Source organism: Physeter macrocephalus, chromosome 5, assembly GCF_002837175.3.
Source record: "Physeter macrocephalus isolate SW-GA chromosome 5, ASM283717v5, whole genome shotgun sequence".
In the NCBI taxonomy this organism is placed as follows: domain Eukaryota; kingdom Metazoa; phylum Chordata; class Mammalia; order Artiodactyla; family Physeteridae; genus Physeter; species Physeter macrocephalus.
Window position 1 is genome coordinate 42,346,783 of NC_041218.1, and position 15,313 is coordinate 42,362,095.

General features: G+C 39.3%; 1 protein-coding gene across 2 annotated transcripts in view; it reads right to left on the reverse strand.

Moving 5' to 3' along the window:
• The window catches only part of ANLN (anillin, actin binding protein), a 58,866-nt gene that overhangs the window by 40,845 nt on the left and 2,708 nt on the right, over nt 1-15,313 (reverse strand). For both annotated transcript variants that reach the window (XM_007114460.3, XM_007114461.3), the window contains exons 2-6: nt 11,823-11,976; nt 8,653-8,976; nt 4,144-4,523; nt 2,758-2,986; nt 725-915 (exon numbers count right to left, since the gene is read on the reverse strand). In XM_007114460.3, the coding sequence (XP_007114522.2) occupies nt 725-915; nt 2,758-2,986; nt 4,144-4,523; nt 8,653-8,976; nt 11,823-11,976 (1,278 nt within the window). The remainder of the gene's footprint in view (nt 1-724; nt 916-2,757; nt 2,987-4,143; nt 4,524-8,652; nt 8,977-11,822; nt 11,977-15,313) is intronic.

Here is a 15,313-nt window from a genome sequence, read left to right on the forward strand (position 1 = left end):
CCGATGCAGGGGACACGGGTTCGTGCCCCGGTCCGGGAAGATCCCACATGCTGCGGAGCGGCTGGGCCCGTGAGCCATGGCCGCTGGGCCTGCGCGTCCGGAGCCTGTGCTCCGCAACGGGAGAGGCCACAACAGTGAGAGGCCCACGTACCACAAAAAAAAAAAAAATAATAATAATATTCAAATTCTACTAAACTTGTCTTCAGTTTTCAGATTAAAAAATTCACAATACACACAGAATATAGGACAATAATATTTCTAATTTGAAATAAGTGATACAGAGACTCAAGATGCTATTTATCTCCAGTCAAAAAGACTGGAGTCAGAATTCACAGTTTGACTTCTAGGTGCTATGCTCAGACCATGTAATGAATAATGTTAAAAGCAGTAAGCCAGGGCTTCTCTGGTGGCGCAGTGGTTGAGAATCTGCCTGCCAATGCAGGGGACACGGGTTCGAGCCCTGGTCTGGGAAGATTCCACATGCCGCGGAGCAACTGGGCCCGTGAGCCACAATTACTGAGCCTGCGCGTCTGGAGCCTGTGCTCCACAACAAGAGAGGCCGCGATAGTGACAGGCCCACGCACCGCACAGAAGAGTGGCCCCCGCTTGCCACAACTGGAGAAAGCCCTCGCACAGAAACGAAGACCCAACACAATCATAAATAAATAAATAAATAAATAAATAAATAATAGTCTTTTAAAAAAAAAAAAGCAGTAAGTCATACCTGCTTGAGCTGTTGTGCTAAATGAGTAGTAGATGAAGATGCGTTTTGCTTGAATAATCTTTCTTGTATGGCCTTTGTATTTGGGGTGATAATGGGAGTTCTATGGGGTGTGCTACGAGCTGGACTTTCTTTGCTGTGCTCTTGACAACGCTCTCCAAAGCGTTCCAGGAAAGGCTTAATTCCTGCTCCTCCTAAAGATAATGCACACATTTTTGGGAGGCTGTTTAGAATAAGTAACAATTATGATTTCTATGGGAAAAGTTCTAAAATCCAGTTCAGCTCCAAATGCTTTGATTCTACTAGGAATACTCATTCAGAAAGTAAACAGAAAGAAAATAGTTCAAAAAACTTAAAAAAAAAAGTTTTTTTACCACACTATTTAATTCCATGTCCTAAAATTTGTTTTATAGGATTTAATTCTTTAAAAAAAACAAGAAGAAGAATTTTTAAAAAGTACAGTAAGAGGACAGTAGGGATTAGAAAACCCTTAAACTAAATAATCAGAACCTAGATGATTGGAAATTGACTGTATGTGCATTAATAATATACCCTAACAACCAAGTATCCTGGCCATGATAACCCAACTACTAATATTTCTATAGCCCAATTTATTTTCTTGCTTTTAGGAAGTCTAACATGAAAATCCAGTGATTAAAACCTTTTTCTCTTTCAAAAATAATAATTAGGGATAATTTACTTTATCAAAGGATGTCTTGATTTTATTAAGTCTTAAAACAGTACTCATTTAAAATAGTATAAGATACATTTAAAATAGAACAAATGGGATATATACCACCTCCATTATAAGAATGCTAGGGTTGCACTACATAAAAGGAGGTTACCTATATCATTAACTGGCAAACATTTTCCCATAAATAGCCAAAGAGTAAATATTTGGGGCTTTGTAGGCCATATGGCCATTGTCACAACTACTCAACTCTGCACTGAAACATGAAAGCAGCCACAGACAGTAAATGGGTATGGCTGTGTTCCAATAAAACTTTATTTGCAAAAACAGGTGAAGGGCAGAATTTGACCCATGACCAGCAGTGAAAGCGCCGAGTCCTAACCACTATACCACCAGGGAATTCCCAACAATGCCCCTTATGTCGTTCTTATCTATGCCGTAAGTCTTTAGAAAATTGGGAGTCATAGTCCAATTTCACATGGGGATTTTGCTATTATTTCCAATTCTCATTTTGGCTCATCTGGAAACTGACTGCTGGTTTCTACTTACCCCATAACTAATGGATTCCCCACTCTCATCTCTCTGACTACTTATCTTTTGTGATGAACTATTATTTCTGGAGAGATTGTATTTTTAAGAAGTTAAAATGTAGAATTAACACAGTCTTTCTGAAAGCAATTCTAATGAAAAAGAATATAGCTCAAAGTACACTATATTACCCTATATTTGAACCATATTTTTTTAGTCCTATGTTTCTCAACCAATAGCATGCGGAGGTATACCAGAAGGTGTAAGTCACCACAAGATAAATATGGACTTCCTGGAGCATCAGTTTACCATAGTAAAATTGAATTTTCATATGTATACATTCACATACAACATACACACATATAAATTAAATGGGAGTGGAGTCATTTGTATACATATTCCCTTCCCTTTGCTACTACGCGTGCTTTCATAGTGAAGTTTGAGAAGCGCTGCTTTGCACGCTTGGTTATAAGAACGCTTCTCCATTATCCTTAAAATGTGACTTCCCGTTGTATATGCTTTGCCTGCATCAAAAAGTATAGAAGAAAGTATCTAGCATGGTCATTCTAGAAAAAGGCATGTTTAAACTGTTAAAATGTAACAAGTTAAACACTTTGACCAGTAACCGGGCTAGTCTACATTAATGAACATGCATTCAATCAATTAAAGCTGACTTTGAATAAGTCTCACTTGATATGTTCGGCATTTGCCCTGGCAAACCAACACTGTACCATGAACAATTGGATATTTAAAATGCTAAGAACAGACACACTGAAAATAGTCAGCCGTACTTTAGATTTTTTAAAAAATATGTTACCTGGTGTTGTAGATTTGTCCTTAGGCTGAGGTTGCAGACAAATTTCTCTGTTTAATTCTTCCTTGGGCTGCACTGTCCGGGATACAGTTGACCTCTCACTTGATTTTGACACCTCTGTTTTAAGAGGACTAACAGAGATTTTTTGAAGTAGTTCAGGATTTTGTACCTCACAATTTTTAGCACTGGTGATGGATGTAGTAGAAGATTTCACTGGGGAAGAAGTAGCTTTCTGAAACATGATAATACTTAGGGTAAATAACAACATTCACAATATCTAAAGGTAGTTCTATAAAAAGCACTCAAATCCTATAAAAAACAACTCAAATCCTATATGCTCGGTAGCCTTTATGTAAACTCATGAAAAAAAGTTTCTTACTCTCTAATAGATCAAACCAATTTGAAGGTTTGAAAAAAATTAACTTAGAAAATGCCATTATTCAAATTATAATATGTAGTTTAGTCTGCATAATATACTGATGGGTAATTTACTACGGGGGATAGGGTCACTCACTATTTTAAAAAAGTTTCTTTTACATTATCACACTAGTAACTTTATAAATGTTAACTGTATTAGGTCAAATTACCTATATATTTGCATTTTAATTAAATCAATATTAACTTGACAAAATCGTATCATGTACTTGAAGGTGAACTATAAGTTATTAAGTACTTACTATGTGCCAAGCACCATACTAAGTGCTTTATGCACATTATCTCATTTAATCCTCCCAAACCCTTTCTTTCCCAATTTACAAATGGAAAAATAAAGTTTTGCAAGATTAAGTAACTCTCCAAAGCCACACTTCTAATTATATGGAAGGGATGGGATTGAATGCAGGTCTGTCTAATTCCAAAACCTGGCTCTACACTTAAAGATAATGCTCAGAAACACAACATTTTTTTCTGTTTTGGTTTTCTCATATTTTTTTAAAAACCGTTGAGATAACACATGGGCAAGGTGATCTTTCAAACATTTCAAAACGATATACAGTAAAGGTATCATGCCCACCCTTGACAATTGCCTTCTAGAGGTAACTACTGCTACTAGTTTTCAGAGATATTTGATGTCTTTCTTGTATTTATACACATACATAGAGCATTCTAATAGAGAAAGTAATTTTCAGGCTCTCCCTGATGACTAAGAAGAGGTTCCACCATTCCATAGAATACACTTTGGAGTTACATTAAATTAGTGTAATTTAGTTGTCAATTGCTCATTTATCTTGGGACAGAATACCAAATTTATGATTTTTACTTTCTAAGAAATACTCTAAAAATACATATAAACATCCTATATATGTTATAAAATGCATACCTACACATATATATAATTACTCATAACAACAACAAAAATGGTTTCCAAAGACCAAAATTATATATACTTACCCCAGAGCTGGAAATTGCAACATTAATCAAAGATGCACCCACAGCACTCGAGGATGAGGCTTTATTCAAAGAGGCATCGCCATCCCTTTGGGAACAGCATGTAGCTTCCTGCTTAACACTGCTGCTATTGATCCTAGCAGATGCTCCACTTGCAGAGGAAAATTTGGATAAACAAGTGGTACCAGGCTGTTCTTGTACACTGTTTTGCTTTGCAGATGAGTTTTTTACATCATCTTCCCAGGAGCAAATAGTTGCAGCAAGGTTGGCCAGACGGCCCTTTCTCCCAACTGGAGTTGCTGAGGCATCTGAAAGGGATGGTTTGGGAGGGGAGGTAGCCTCTGACGGCATTGCTGAGATGGGTGAGCTTTCGTGTATATCATCTGAAAATGTTTTAGAAGTTAAAATTCATGAGTTATATGTGTATGTAATAAAGAGATCACTCAAAAAAAAAAAAGCTTTTCTCATATGCATGAAACTACCAAACTGCTTAAATTTGACAATGTATTTTCAAATCAGATACTTAATCCAAATTTTAAAAAAGAAAAAAAAAAAGAACACTTTGTTACACCTATTTTTTTCAATTATTTGATGGATTATGAATCTATAAGACACCATAGATTTAGGTTATATTTTTAGGATTAATTTATGATGTTGTAACACTGCACAACTTAAGATTACATATTCAACATATTTGTTTTAAAAATGTATTAGACCAGTGCTGTACAACAGAACTTTCTGCAATGATGGAGATGTTCTATATCCATGGTGTCTAATACAGTAACAACTAGCCACATATGGCTAGTGAGCATTTGAATTGTGGTAAGAGCAATAAGAAACTTCATTTCATTTTAATTAATTTAAATTTAAAAGCTACATATCACTAGTGGTTATGGTATTGGATAGCACAGGGTTAGACTAATATGTTTTTCCACACAGTTACTTCATTTGGACATAAATCTCAAATAAGCAATACTTAACTTACGAAGGCCTGTATGCATAAAGAGTATATAGGGCAGTCAAAGTTCATGGCACTTTCTATTCCAGAAATTCAGTCAATGGAACAGATAGCCCTCCTGCTGTCCAAGGCTTATAATTCTGCCTGAATTCTTAATTCTATTCCTCCAAAACCTTCTCAGGGATCTTGCTCCAAATATCCCCTTCTTCCTTTCTACAAACTTTTTTTTCTACACATAAATATGCTCAAGTCTCTCTCATCTTAAAGCTAAAACCAAACATCCTCTCATCAATGTATACCCCCTTTTAGGTAATGTCCCTCTTTCCCTGCACTATATTCACCCACCACTCAACTCCCTTCAACCTGCCTTCTGCCTGCACCACTGCCCTGAAGTTGTTTTTGCTATTTTCACCAGATGCCCACACACTTTGTGGGCCTTGTATTTCCACGTGACATCATTCTCTATTAGTTCTGTCTTTGCGGCCTGTCCTTCGTGTTCTCCTTCTAACTACCAGCTACCTCCATTTGACTATCCCACGGACACCCCAAATAATATATGTGAAGTTGAAACTGCCCCCAACACATTCCTCCTCATCATGCTTCTTCCTCCCTTCTCCCTTACCATCCACCACCCAGTCATTAAGTCCCACAGATTCTATCTCTTAAATCTCTCAAATCCCACCTCCTCTTCACTTTCACAGGCCTTCATCATTATGCCTGAATTACAGCATTGGCCTTCTAACTGGTGTTCCTGTTTGGAATCTCTGCCCTCGTCAATCCCTCCTCAATTCTGATGCCAGAGTGATCTTTCTGAAACATTTGCCTACTTAAACTCTCTCAGTTCCTCTCCATCACCTCCTGGTTAAATTCCAAATGCTCTGGACCCTGCTGCTTTCTTCAAATTTATCTCTTGCTTTTCTACCACATGAACTATATACCAGAATACCTACTCTTTATACACACAGTTTGCTCACGGTACCTCTGCTTTTCATCCGTTCTGTTGTTTTTGCCTAGAATATCTCCACTGTCTGCCCCTCAAAGTCCAAGTTAATTATCTCTGCCTCCTCCAGAAAAGATTTCCTGACCACCACCCTCCCTACAATACCGTTTTGCATACCTTCATCATTTTCTTTAGAATAAGCACTGTCCTCTAAGTAGATGACAGTTTTACTGTTATGTTTTAGGAATGGGCTTAATAGACCTCTAGCTCCTCTAACTATTCTTTGTCAGAAAGAAAGGCTTCAGATAAATTATATTTTAGAATAATCCCTCAAACCTTTTTTTTTTTTTTTTTTTTTTGTGGTATGCGGGCCTCCCTCTGTTGTGGCGTCTCCCGTTGCGGAGCACAGGCTCCGGACGCGCAGGCTCAGCGGCCATGGCTCACGGGCCCAGCCGCTCCGCGGCATGTGGGATCCTCCCAGACCGGGGCGCGAACCCGGTTCCCCTGCATCGGCAGGCGGACGCGCAACCACTGCGCCACCAGGGAAGCCCCCCTCAAACCTTTAATTGGCTATACCCACAGTCCTGTATAGTACTCACTAAATCATTCATCACAAACACTTTATTCATAAGTTTCAATGCTTAAAATTAGACAGGCTATGATGCCTTAATGAGATTTATTTTCAAGGCCGAGGTGGATGCTTGTTAACATTTGCTTTCAACATATTCGAAATCACTGCTGCAAAGCTTCCTTCTCTAGAATGTTTAGGGCCTTGGTTGTATTCTTGATCATGCACTAAATCACAACACTCTTTCTTTTTTTTTTTAAAAGGAAAATCTCCACTCCTCTGCCTATAAATATTTCCTACAAAACAGAAATGGAACATTCTTCTATTCAGGCACATTTACTGGTTAGCCTCCTCAGATGTTATAAAGAAGCATGGTTAACCCCACCCACGACTAAAATAAATAGTTATAATTTACAACGTGGACTATCAGTACCCTGTTAACATGCCCAAAAACATCAGGCAGGTCATAAAAGTTGAGCCCTAGAGTCAGACAACTGGGGTTTGAATTTTAGCTGCTGCTGACTGTGGGCAGGTGTCTTAGTCTCTCTGAACCCAGTCTTCTCCTCTACAACATGAAGAAAAAGTAGTATGTATGTCGTAAGATTGTTGTAGGAATTAAATGCTATATTACATTAGAATTTTTAAATATTTAGAACGCCTAGCATTTCACACTGTAAGTGTTTGCTCCTGAGATTATCATCACTGCCAGAAGGGATAATCTTAAACGTTTTTCTATCCAATACTTATCAAAATTTCAGTTAAAAGAATTGATATTTATGGAAGACTGCCTGAAATATATGTAGCCCATCCATTTCCTCAGATCACTTGGTCTTACTTCTGGCTATGTGTCAGAATTACCTACAGAGCTTTAAAAAAAGAGAAAGGAAGGAAGGAAGGAAGGAAGGAAGGAAGGGAGGGAGGGAGGGAGGGAGGAAGGGAGGGAGGAAGGAAGGAAGGGATAAAAAGCACACCCCAGGGCTCCACCACACTCCTGAGATTCCAATCCAGTGGTCTGAATGATTCTGATACATAGGAGCTGGGCTGAAAGCCAAAGCTTGAGGAACGCTTCCTCGGGTGAGGCCCAGTCGTCACCAAGCTGTCCACCTGCACTGTGCTGGCTCACTTTAGAACTGCATTTACTGAACTGAGCCTGGAGCCAGCTATCTGCCTACCTTGAGAAACCTTACACCTTCACTAGCTCCCACAGTTATCTTTAGGACCCAGGGAAGACAGTTCTCTTGGGTCTTAGTGCCAACCACGGCTCTGTTTTTTTTGTTTTTTTTTGAATAAACATTAGTCATGTAATTGATAGCATTTCACCACTCTGCATTGGCTGCTAGCAAGTTCAGAACCATCTCTAGCAAGTGAAGAGGACCTTAAGGCCTGTATTTAATAAACTAACTTTAACCTTCACTTTGTTTTTCCTTCTCTTCACCTTGATTTCTTCATTTTTCCCATTTTTAATATAGGTATTTTTGTAAGTCATCCCAAGGATTTTTTTGTAACAAGGTAGGAGATAAGCTCTCCATCAGATTATGGACCCACAAAAGGCAAAGATCAGGTCACTTTATCTGTCTCTGGCATCTTAGCATGAAAACATGCTTTGCAGGTGCTCGATAAATGTTTTCTGAAGTTTTCTTTCTCCCCTATTGAACAGCATTGCATACCTTAGTCACTCAAGTTTATTTAATTAGTGAATCCATGAAATAGGATTTCTTGAATACAGAGCTGAAGGGCAGCAATGCTGATAATGCCAAGAGTATAGTTTATTCTCTCCTGTTTTTATTGCAAATATAAGATGGTTCCGTTACAAGATCAGGGTTTTGTGAACCAGTCTAAGAACCTCATCATCATCTACTTCGATGAGAACACAACCAACTGACAAATATATATTGATATACAAACCATTTGTGAGCAATGGATACTCAGGATATAGATCAAAAGCATTTACCTTTCATGTGTTAACTGATACATAAAATTTTCAACATACCAAGTTGAATCGTAATGACACAGATTTAAGGACCACACCATTCACATAGTTTATACCTGTCACATCATCATTATCCCAGTGACGCCGCTGCTCAGCCAGCTTTTGCATTCGTGTTTTGACTGAGGAGGCTGTAGTTCCTTCCAATCTTGAGTTCAGCCCTCTCCTCACTCCCAGCAGCGATGCTGGGGCGGCCACGGAATCACTGACACCAACTGGCACTTGTGGCGCTTGTGGCTGCGCCTGAGGAGACATAGGACTTGGAGAACAAGGTTTTGCAGAAGCTGACTCAACCGGTTTTTCATTTTCCAAGTTAGAAACTTCTACTTCAGTGTTGTCAGAACAGCGTTTTTTTGATGGTGATGGTTTTGTGCAAGATTTCTCTAGATTAAAAAGGACAAAAAAATAAAAAATAAAAATTATGTAATTCCTCACAGCATGAAAAACTTACAGTAGGTACAAATTAATAAAACACTGTCTCTCTGTTCCTTTAAATTATTTTACTCACAGCAAGAAATATGTAAAATTCTTTCTTTCGGTAACTTAGAAATCTGATATAAGAGATTTCTCTTTAAACAAACACATAATTTATGGTTTAAAAAACCTTAATGAGGGCTTCCCTGGCGGCGCAGTGGTTGAGAGTCCGCCTGCCGATGCAGGAGACGCGGGTTCATGCCCCGGTCCGGGAGGATCCCAGGTGCCGCGGAGCGGCTGGGCCCGTGAGCCATGGCCGCTGAGCCTGCGTGTCCGGAGCCTGTGCTCCGCAACGCGAGAGGCCACGGCGGTGAGAGGCCCGCGTACCGCAAAACAAAAAAAAAACAAAAAAAAACCTTAATGAAAAAAATCTTCAAATAACATCCTCAAGAGATATGCATAATATTCTATGTGGTCTTAAGACACTAGGAAATTAAAAGTGCACACACACAGAATAAGCAAATATTCTAAGGGATTTTCAAGATCATACAGCCCAATCACCACATTTTAAAATAAGAAAAATCAGGCCCAGAGAAATCAAGTTACCTGCTTAAAGTGACATAGCTGAGCTAAGGGTAGACACAAGCTTTCTGCTTTTAAAAACAATCTTTCATGAACAATAGTAAACAAGGGTAGAGGGCACCTGGCTTGAGGTTTAGGAGGCAGAGAACCAAAAAATGACTGAATTATCTGGTCAATACCAAACAAATTCACTGGCACAAGTGTTTAACAACATTTTACATGTTAAACTTCCACGAACACCTATAAAATAAATTTAAAAGTCCTAAAAGAAAAAGGAGCTATTCAAACACACGGCATATAATTTTTACCCAAGAATGAGTTTTAATATATCTCCTGGAAAACTAATACTTTAAAAGGTAGGAATGTAAATTCCATAAGAGGTCAGTTTCATTGGCTGTCTAACCAAGTGTTCTTGTTCTGGTAGTAACCAAAGTATGATTAGTGGGAAGTCATGATTGCCCTCATAAACATCAATCTAATTAAATGTACATCATGAAACTTTCCAGTCTTCTGCAACTCATTTAAGGGTATATTTTCAACGAACTTATCTAATCATTTTTTGGACGTGTTCCTATTTAACATGCTTCACTATCTGGAAGTAAAGAATTCTTCGAGTTTACATTACTTATAACAGTAAATCTTTCCATTTAAGCATCAAAACACAGTTCCAACCACTAGTTTTCAAGTACATAGTACTCAATATTTGATTGCATAAACCCATGCCACAATGAAGAGATCCTGGACTGGAGCCAGGCCTCTATTTCCTATGTAATATATATGGTATTCCCTCCCTTCAAAATGTATTAACACACAAAAATAAACACTCCGTCTATGGTTAGCTCACAAAATAATGGGAGCCAGCACTATGTCGTCATCTCTTTCGTAATATTGGTTTTGTCCTCAGTAATACTCTTTTTCTATATGTATTTTAAATTTATACTAAGGGAAATGATCATCTCCAGATTATTCCAAATGCTAGGAAAAGATTAAGCCAGCTGACTGACGTAGGCTGAGGATGCCAGGATTTAGGAAAGAATCAGACAAGCTTCCAGGTGCGTGTGGGTTTGTTGGGGGTAGGGAGGGGGGTTGCTTAATTTTGTTTCGGTTTAATTTCACTAGTTCTTTTTTTTTTTAGATGTTGGATGTAGGAGTTTATTAATTAATTAATTTATTTATTTTTGCTGTGTTGGGTCTTCGTTTCTGTGCGAGGACCTTCTCTAGTTGTGGCAAGCAGGGGCCACTCCTCATCACGGTGCGCGGGCCTCTCACTATCACGGCCTCTCTTGTTGCGGAGAATAGGCTCCAGACGTGCAGGCTCAGTAGTTGTGGCTCACGGGCCTAGTTGCTCCGCGGCAAGTGGGATCCTCCCGGACCAGGGCTCGAACCCGTGTCCCCTGCATTAGCAGGCAGATTCTCAACCACTGTGCCACCAGGGAAGCCCTCACCAGTTCTGTAGATTAACAACCTGTACTTTGTGCCCAGCCTGAGAGAGATGGTTCAGCAGACAGAGGATGAAAAGGCTCATTAAATTATAAGCATTTGCAGGCAGGTCTGCCTTTTGTTGCCCTGCTCACGCCACAGACACATCTGAACCTGGTGGTCAGCTGTGCTGGCACCTGTTGGGGTAGATAAACTCTATACCACGGCAGTATAAGTGCCCCAGTGCTCCTTTATTATTCTTCCCTGAGAGGTTTTTTGTTTGTTTGTTTTAATTTATTTTTTTGGGTGTGTTGGGTCTTTGTTTCTGTGTGAGGGCTTTCTCTAGTTGTGGCGAGTAGGGGCCACTCTTCATCGCGGTGCGCGGGCCTCTCACTGTCGCGGCCTCTCTTGTTGCGGAGCACAGGCTCCAGACGCGCAGGCTCAGTAGTTGTGGCTCACAGGCCTAGTTGCTCCGCGTCACATGGGATCTTCCCAGACCAGGGCTCGAACCCGTGTCCCCTGTATTGGCAGAAAGATTCTCAACCACTGTGCCATCAGGGAAGCCCCCCTGAGAGGTTTTAAGGATAATTTTGGAATGAGGAAAATAAAGTTCAACCATTAGAAATTCTGCTCTGGCCTGATAGGTTCTAGGCCTAATATAATAGGCCTGGAATACAAAAGGCTGATCTTTCTCCCAGAGGCTATTCCATCTGTCTCCCAAAGACCTTGGTTCTTCTGCATGAACAATAAAATGCTTGGCACTTATCTCCTTTTAAAAAACGCAAAGTTTACTTTTCCCCACAAAGCCTTTTACCTTCACCACCAGACAGGGGCTGCTGGTTACTTGCTTCTGAAAGTGGCTCCCTGACTCGCTTGGCGTGAGTCGCAGACCTTGCTGCTGGTGTGGGCCGCTCAGCCATTTTCCTCTGAAGATTCTCGCGTCTGGCACGGGTTCGTTCAAGCAGTTTCTACGTATATCAGAGTGTTAAAACACAAGTTTCGTCAAAGGTTCAGAAAACTTCAGGTATCTTCTAAAATCACTAATTGTCATCATGTATGATAACAGTTAAATACATTTCAAAAGTGAAATCCTAAGTAATCAGGTCAAGATTCACTAAATGAACACCCCCATGTCAAAATTTAATTACAGATATAATATGAACATTAAAGGGGGAATAAAATGTGTTAAGTTAGTTGTATGAGATTTTAAACAGCCGCAAATTTTTTTCTGCTTCCATCAAAAGCTATTTGAATTGGGATGGCCTTATGATTCACTTTGACCATTAAAACGCAGCAGAAGTGATACTGTGTATGTGACTTCCAGTCCCAGGCCTCAAGAGGTCTTGCAATTTCTGCTTTCACTCTCTTGGAACACTGCCTCCACAAGAAGAAGCCCAGGTTAAGCCTGCTAGACACACGGCCCAGCTGACAGCCAGCATCAACCACCAGACCTGAGAGGAAGGCTATTTTAGACCATCCAGTCCCAGACAATTTGTATATCACTGCAGACTCCTATACGACTGCAGGGGACACCAGAAGTCCAGCCCAGCTGAGCCCAAATGCTAAGCCATTGAATCATGGAAAATAACATGGTGGTTGTTTTAACCACTATGGTAGGCAGAATAATGGTCCCCCAAAGTTGTTCATTGTCCTAATCCCATGAACCTGTGAATATGTTACCTTACATGGCAAAAGAGACTTTGCTGATGTGATTAAATTAATGACCTTGAGATGGAGAGATTATCCTGGATTTTCTGGGTGGGCCTCAAAAGGGCAATTGTCCTTATGAGGGAAGAGAGGCCGAGAAGCTCAGAGTCAGAGAAGATGTGACAAGGGAAGCAGAGGTCAGAGTGATGGACATTTTTTGGCCACAGGCCAAAAAATGCAGGTGGCCTCTATCAGCTGGAAAAGGCGAGGAAACAGATTCTCCCTAGAGCGTCCAAAAGGAACACAATCCTGCTAACACCTTGATCTGAACCCAGCAAAACCTATCAGACTTCTGACCTACAGAAGATATAATCTTATGTTTTATTTAATTAAATATCAATCTATAATAAAATGGTTTTAAGTTGAAATCTTAGCCATTCCATAGAATCGTGACTACTACTCTTTTCTAACCCCAATGTATGCTCCTATTCGAATCATTGTAGTATAGCAAACACAAGACCCTGGAAAACAATTCATTCTCTTTCAAATGAACACAACCAAAGGAGGCATGCAGATTACTGGCTGGAGTTTACAGACTGCCCTGCAAACACAGATATAGCAGTTAGTGCAGACTAAGGAATTAAACTCCATCTGACCTTTTTAGTTGCTTAATTAACACAGAATAATAATTTTTTAAATCCTTCTGAGTATGCAAAAGAAGCATGAGCTAAATTTGGAAGAAGGCACAACTCTCTACTTAGGAATGATTTCTAATTGAAAGAAGTAACACTAAACCTAAATGCTATGTCACTGAAAGAGTAATTTATGAGCCAAATGCCTTCCAAAACACAAGACCTTTACCCTTTAAATAAAAGTCTTCAACAAACTCAAAAGTGATAGTATTACACAAATTCATATATGTCTGATAATTTCCCCCACAATAAAATATATCACTCCCAAGATACAAAACTAGACTAATTATATTCATTCATGGACACGCCCACATTCCATTCTGGTCAGTTAGAATACTTATGAGTCTGTATATCTTCGGTTACTATGAGCAATGGGTCACAGAAGAATGTGGTTTTGCCATTCAAATATACACAAGTGTTCTTTTGCTACATTAGATTCAAAAATTTCAAGATTAAAACATATTAAAGTAGATAAGCAAAAAGGTTCCCTAATCTGTAAAATAAAACTAATAAGCACCAAAGATTATTAATGTAAAGAAATGATGTATCTAAAATACATAAACTCAACAGCTCAATAAATGTAAGTCACCCTTCCTTATAAAAGTGTAACAGGAATTTAAGGGATCTTTTATTTAAAAGGTACATTCCTTCAAATATCACACCTCCTTCTTCAAATAACAGAGGCATTAAAAAAAAAATAAAACACTGCAATTACTAACATAATCCACATGGATGAATCTAAGATAACTGAAGCATATAGTCCTAAAGCAATTTCTGCCCCATATCCCTCAAACTATTTCTGACAGAAATTTTTTCTTGGAGATACTACTGATTTTCTTGCCTTCTTAAACAAAGCAGACTCAATAACAATTAACTTATTATTTTCAAAATGCTGTAGCAGCATTCTTTCCCAGGTCATCAGAGAGATTTCGCTTAATTCTGGAAAATTAGAGAAACTCTATCCAAAACAGTGATAGCATGTATGTCTATTTATATCACAAGAAAAGATGCTTTATGTATTTTAATTGTAGCTTTTTTCTCTTTTAAGGTTCCTACATAGAAAGCTCTGACTTGGCACACCTAGCTCAGGGTTTCTCTGTGCTAGTCTTGGAGTAGGATGACCATCACTCGTGAGCAGATCTTCAGACTAAGAGGCTAATACTGACATCATGAGTAGTAAGTTGATGGTTTTAAACCCACCTAACAACAATTAGAACAATCACTAATGCTTAAACAGGACTTAATATAAAGTACTTTCAGTGTGTGCATGCACTACCTCATTTCATCTTCAAAATATGATTTGGTAAAATTGTTTTTACTACTGTTTTACAGATGAAGAAACTCAGGCAGGGGTTAAATAACAAGCCATAGGTCACACAGTTAAGAAGTGTCAAGGCAGGCACTTCCCTGGTGGCGCGGTGGTCAAGAATTCATCTGCCAATGCAGGGGACACAGGTTCGAGCCCTGGTCCAGGAAGATCCCATATGCCGCAGAGCAACTAAGCCCACGAGCCACAACTACTGAGCCCGCGAGCCACAACTACTAAGCCCGTGTGCCTAGAGCCCGTGTTCCACAACAAGAGAAGCCACCACTGGCTGCAACTAGAGAAAGCCAGCGCGCAGCAAGAAAAGACCCAACGTGGACAAAAATTAAAAAACAAAACAAAACAAAACAGTGGCAAGCCAAGATTCAGAACCAGGCTCCAGAGTCTGGACTCTTAACTACTTTGCTATAAACTATCTTTTGACTAAATCCAATTGGTCTTTTAAAGAACTTATCATCAGCAAAACTAACCAAATTCATACAATCAACATAACTTTTTAAATACTATCTGCTGATCATAATAATAAACGTGTGCCTTAACTGCTTGTTCATCCATAAATCAAGATGGATTCTTTATCTCTGGTTGGTCCATGAAGAACATTAGGAAAACGTGGTCCTGTGGACCCTGTCTAGATGCTGATTC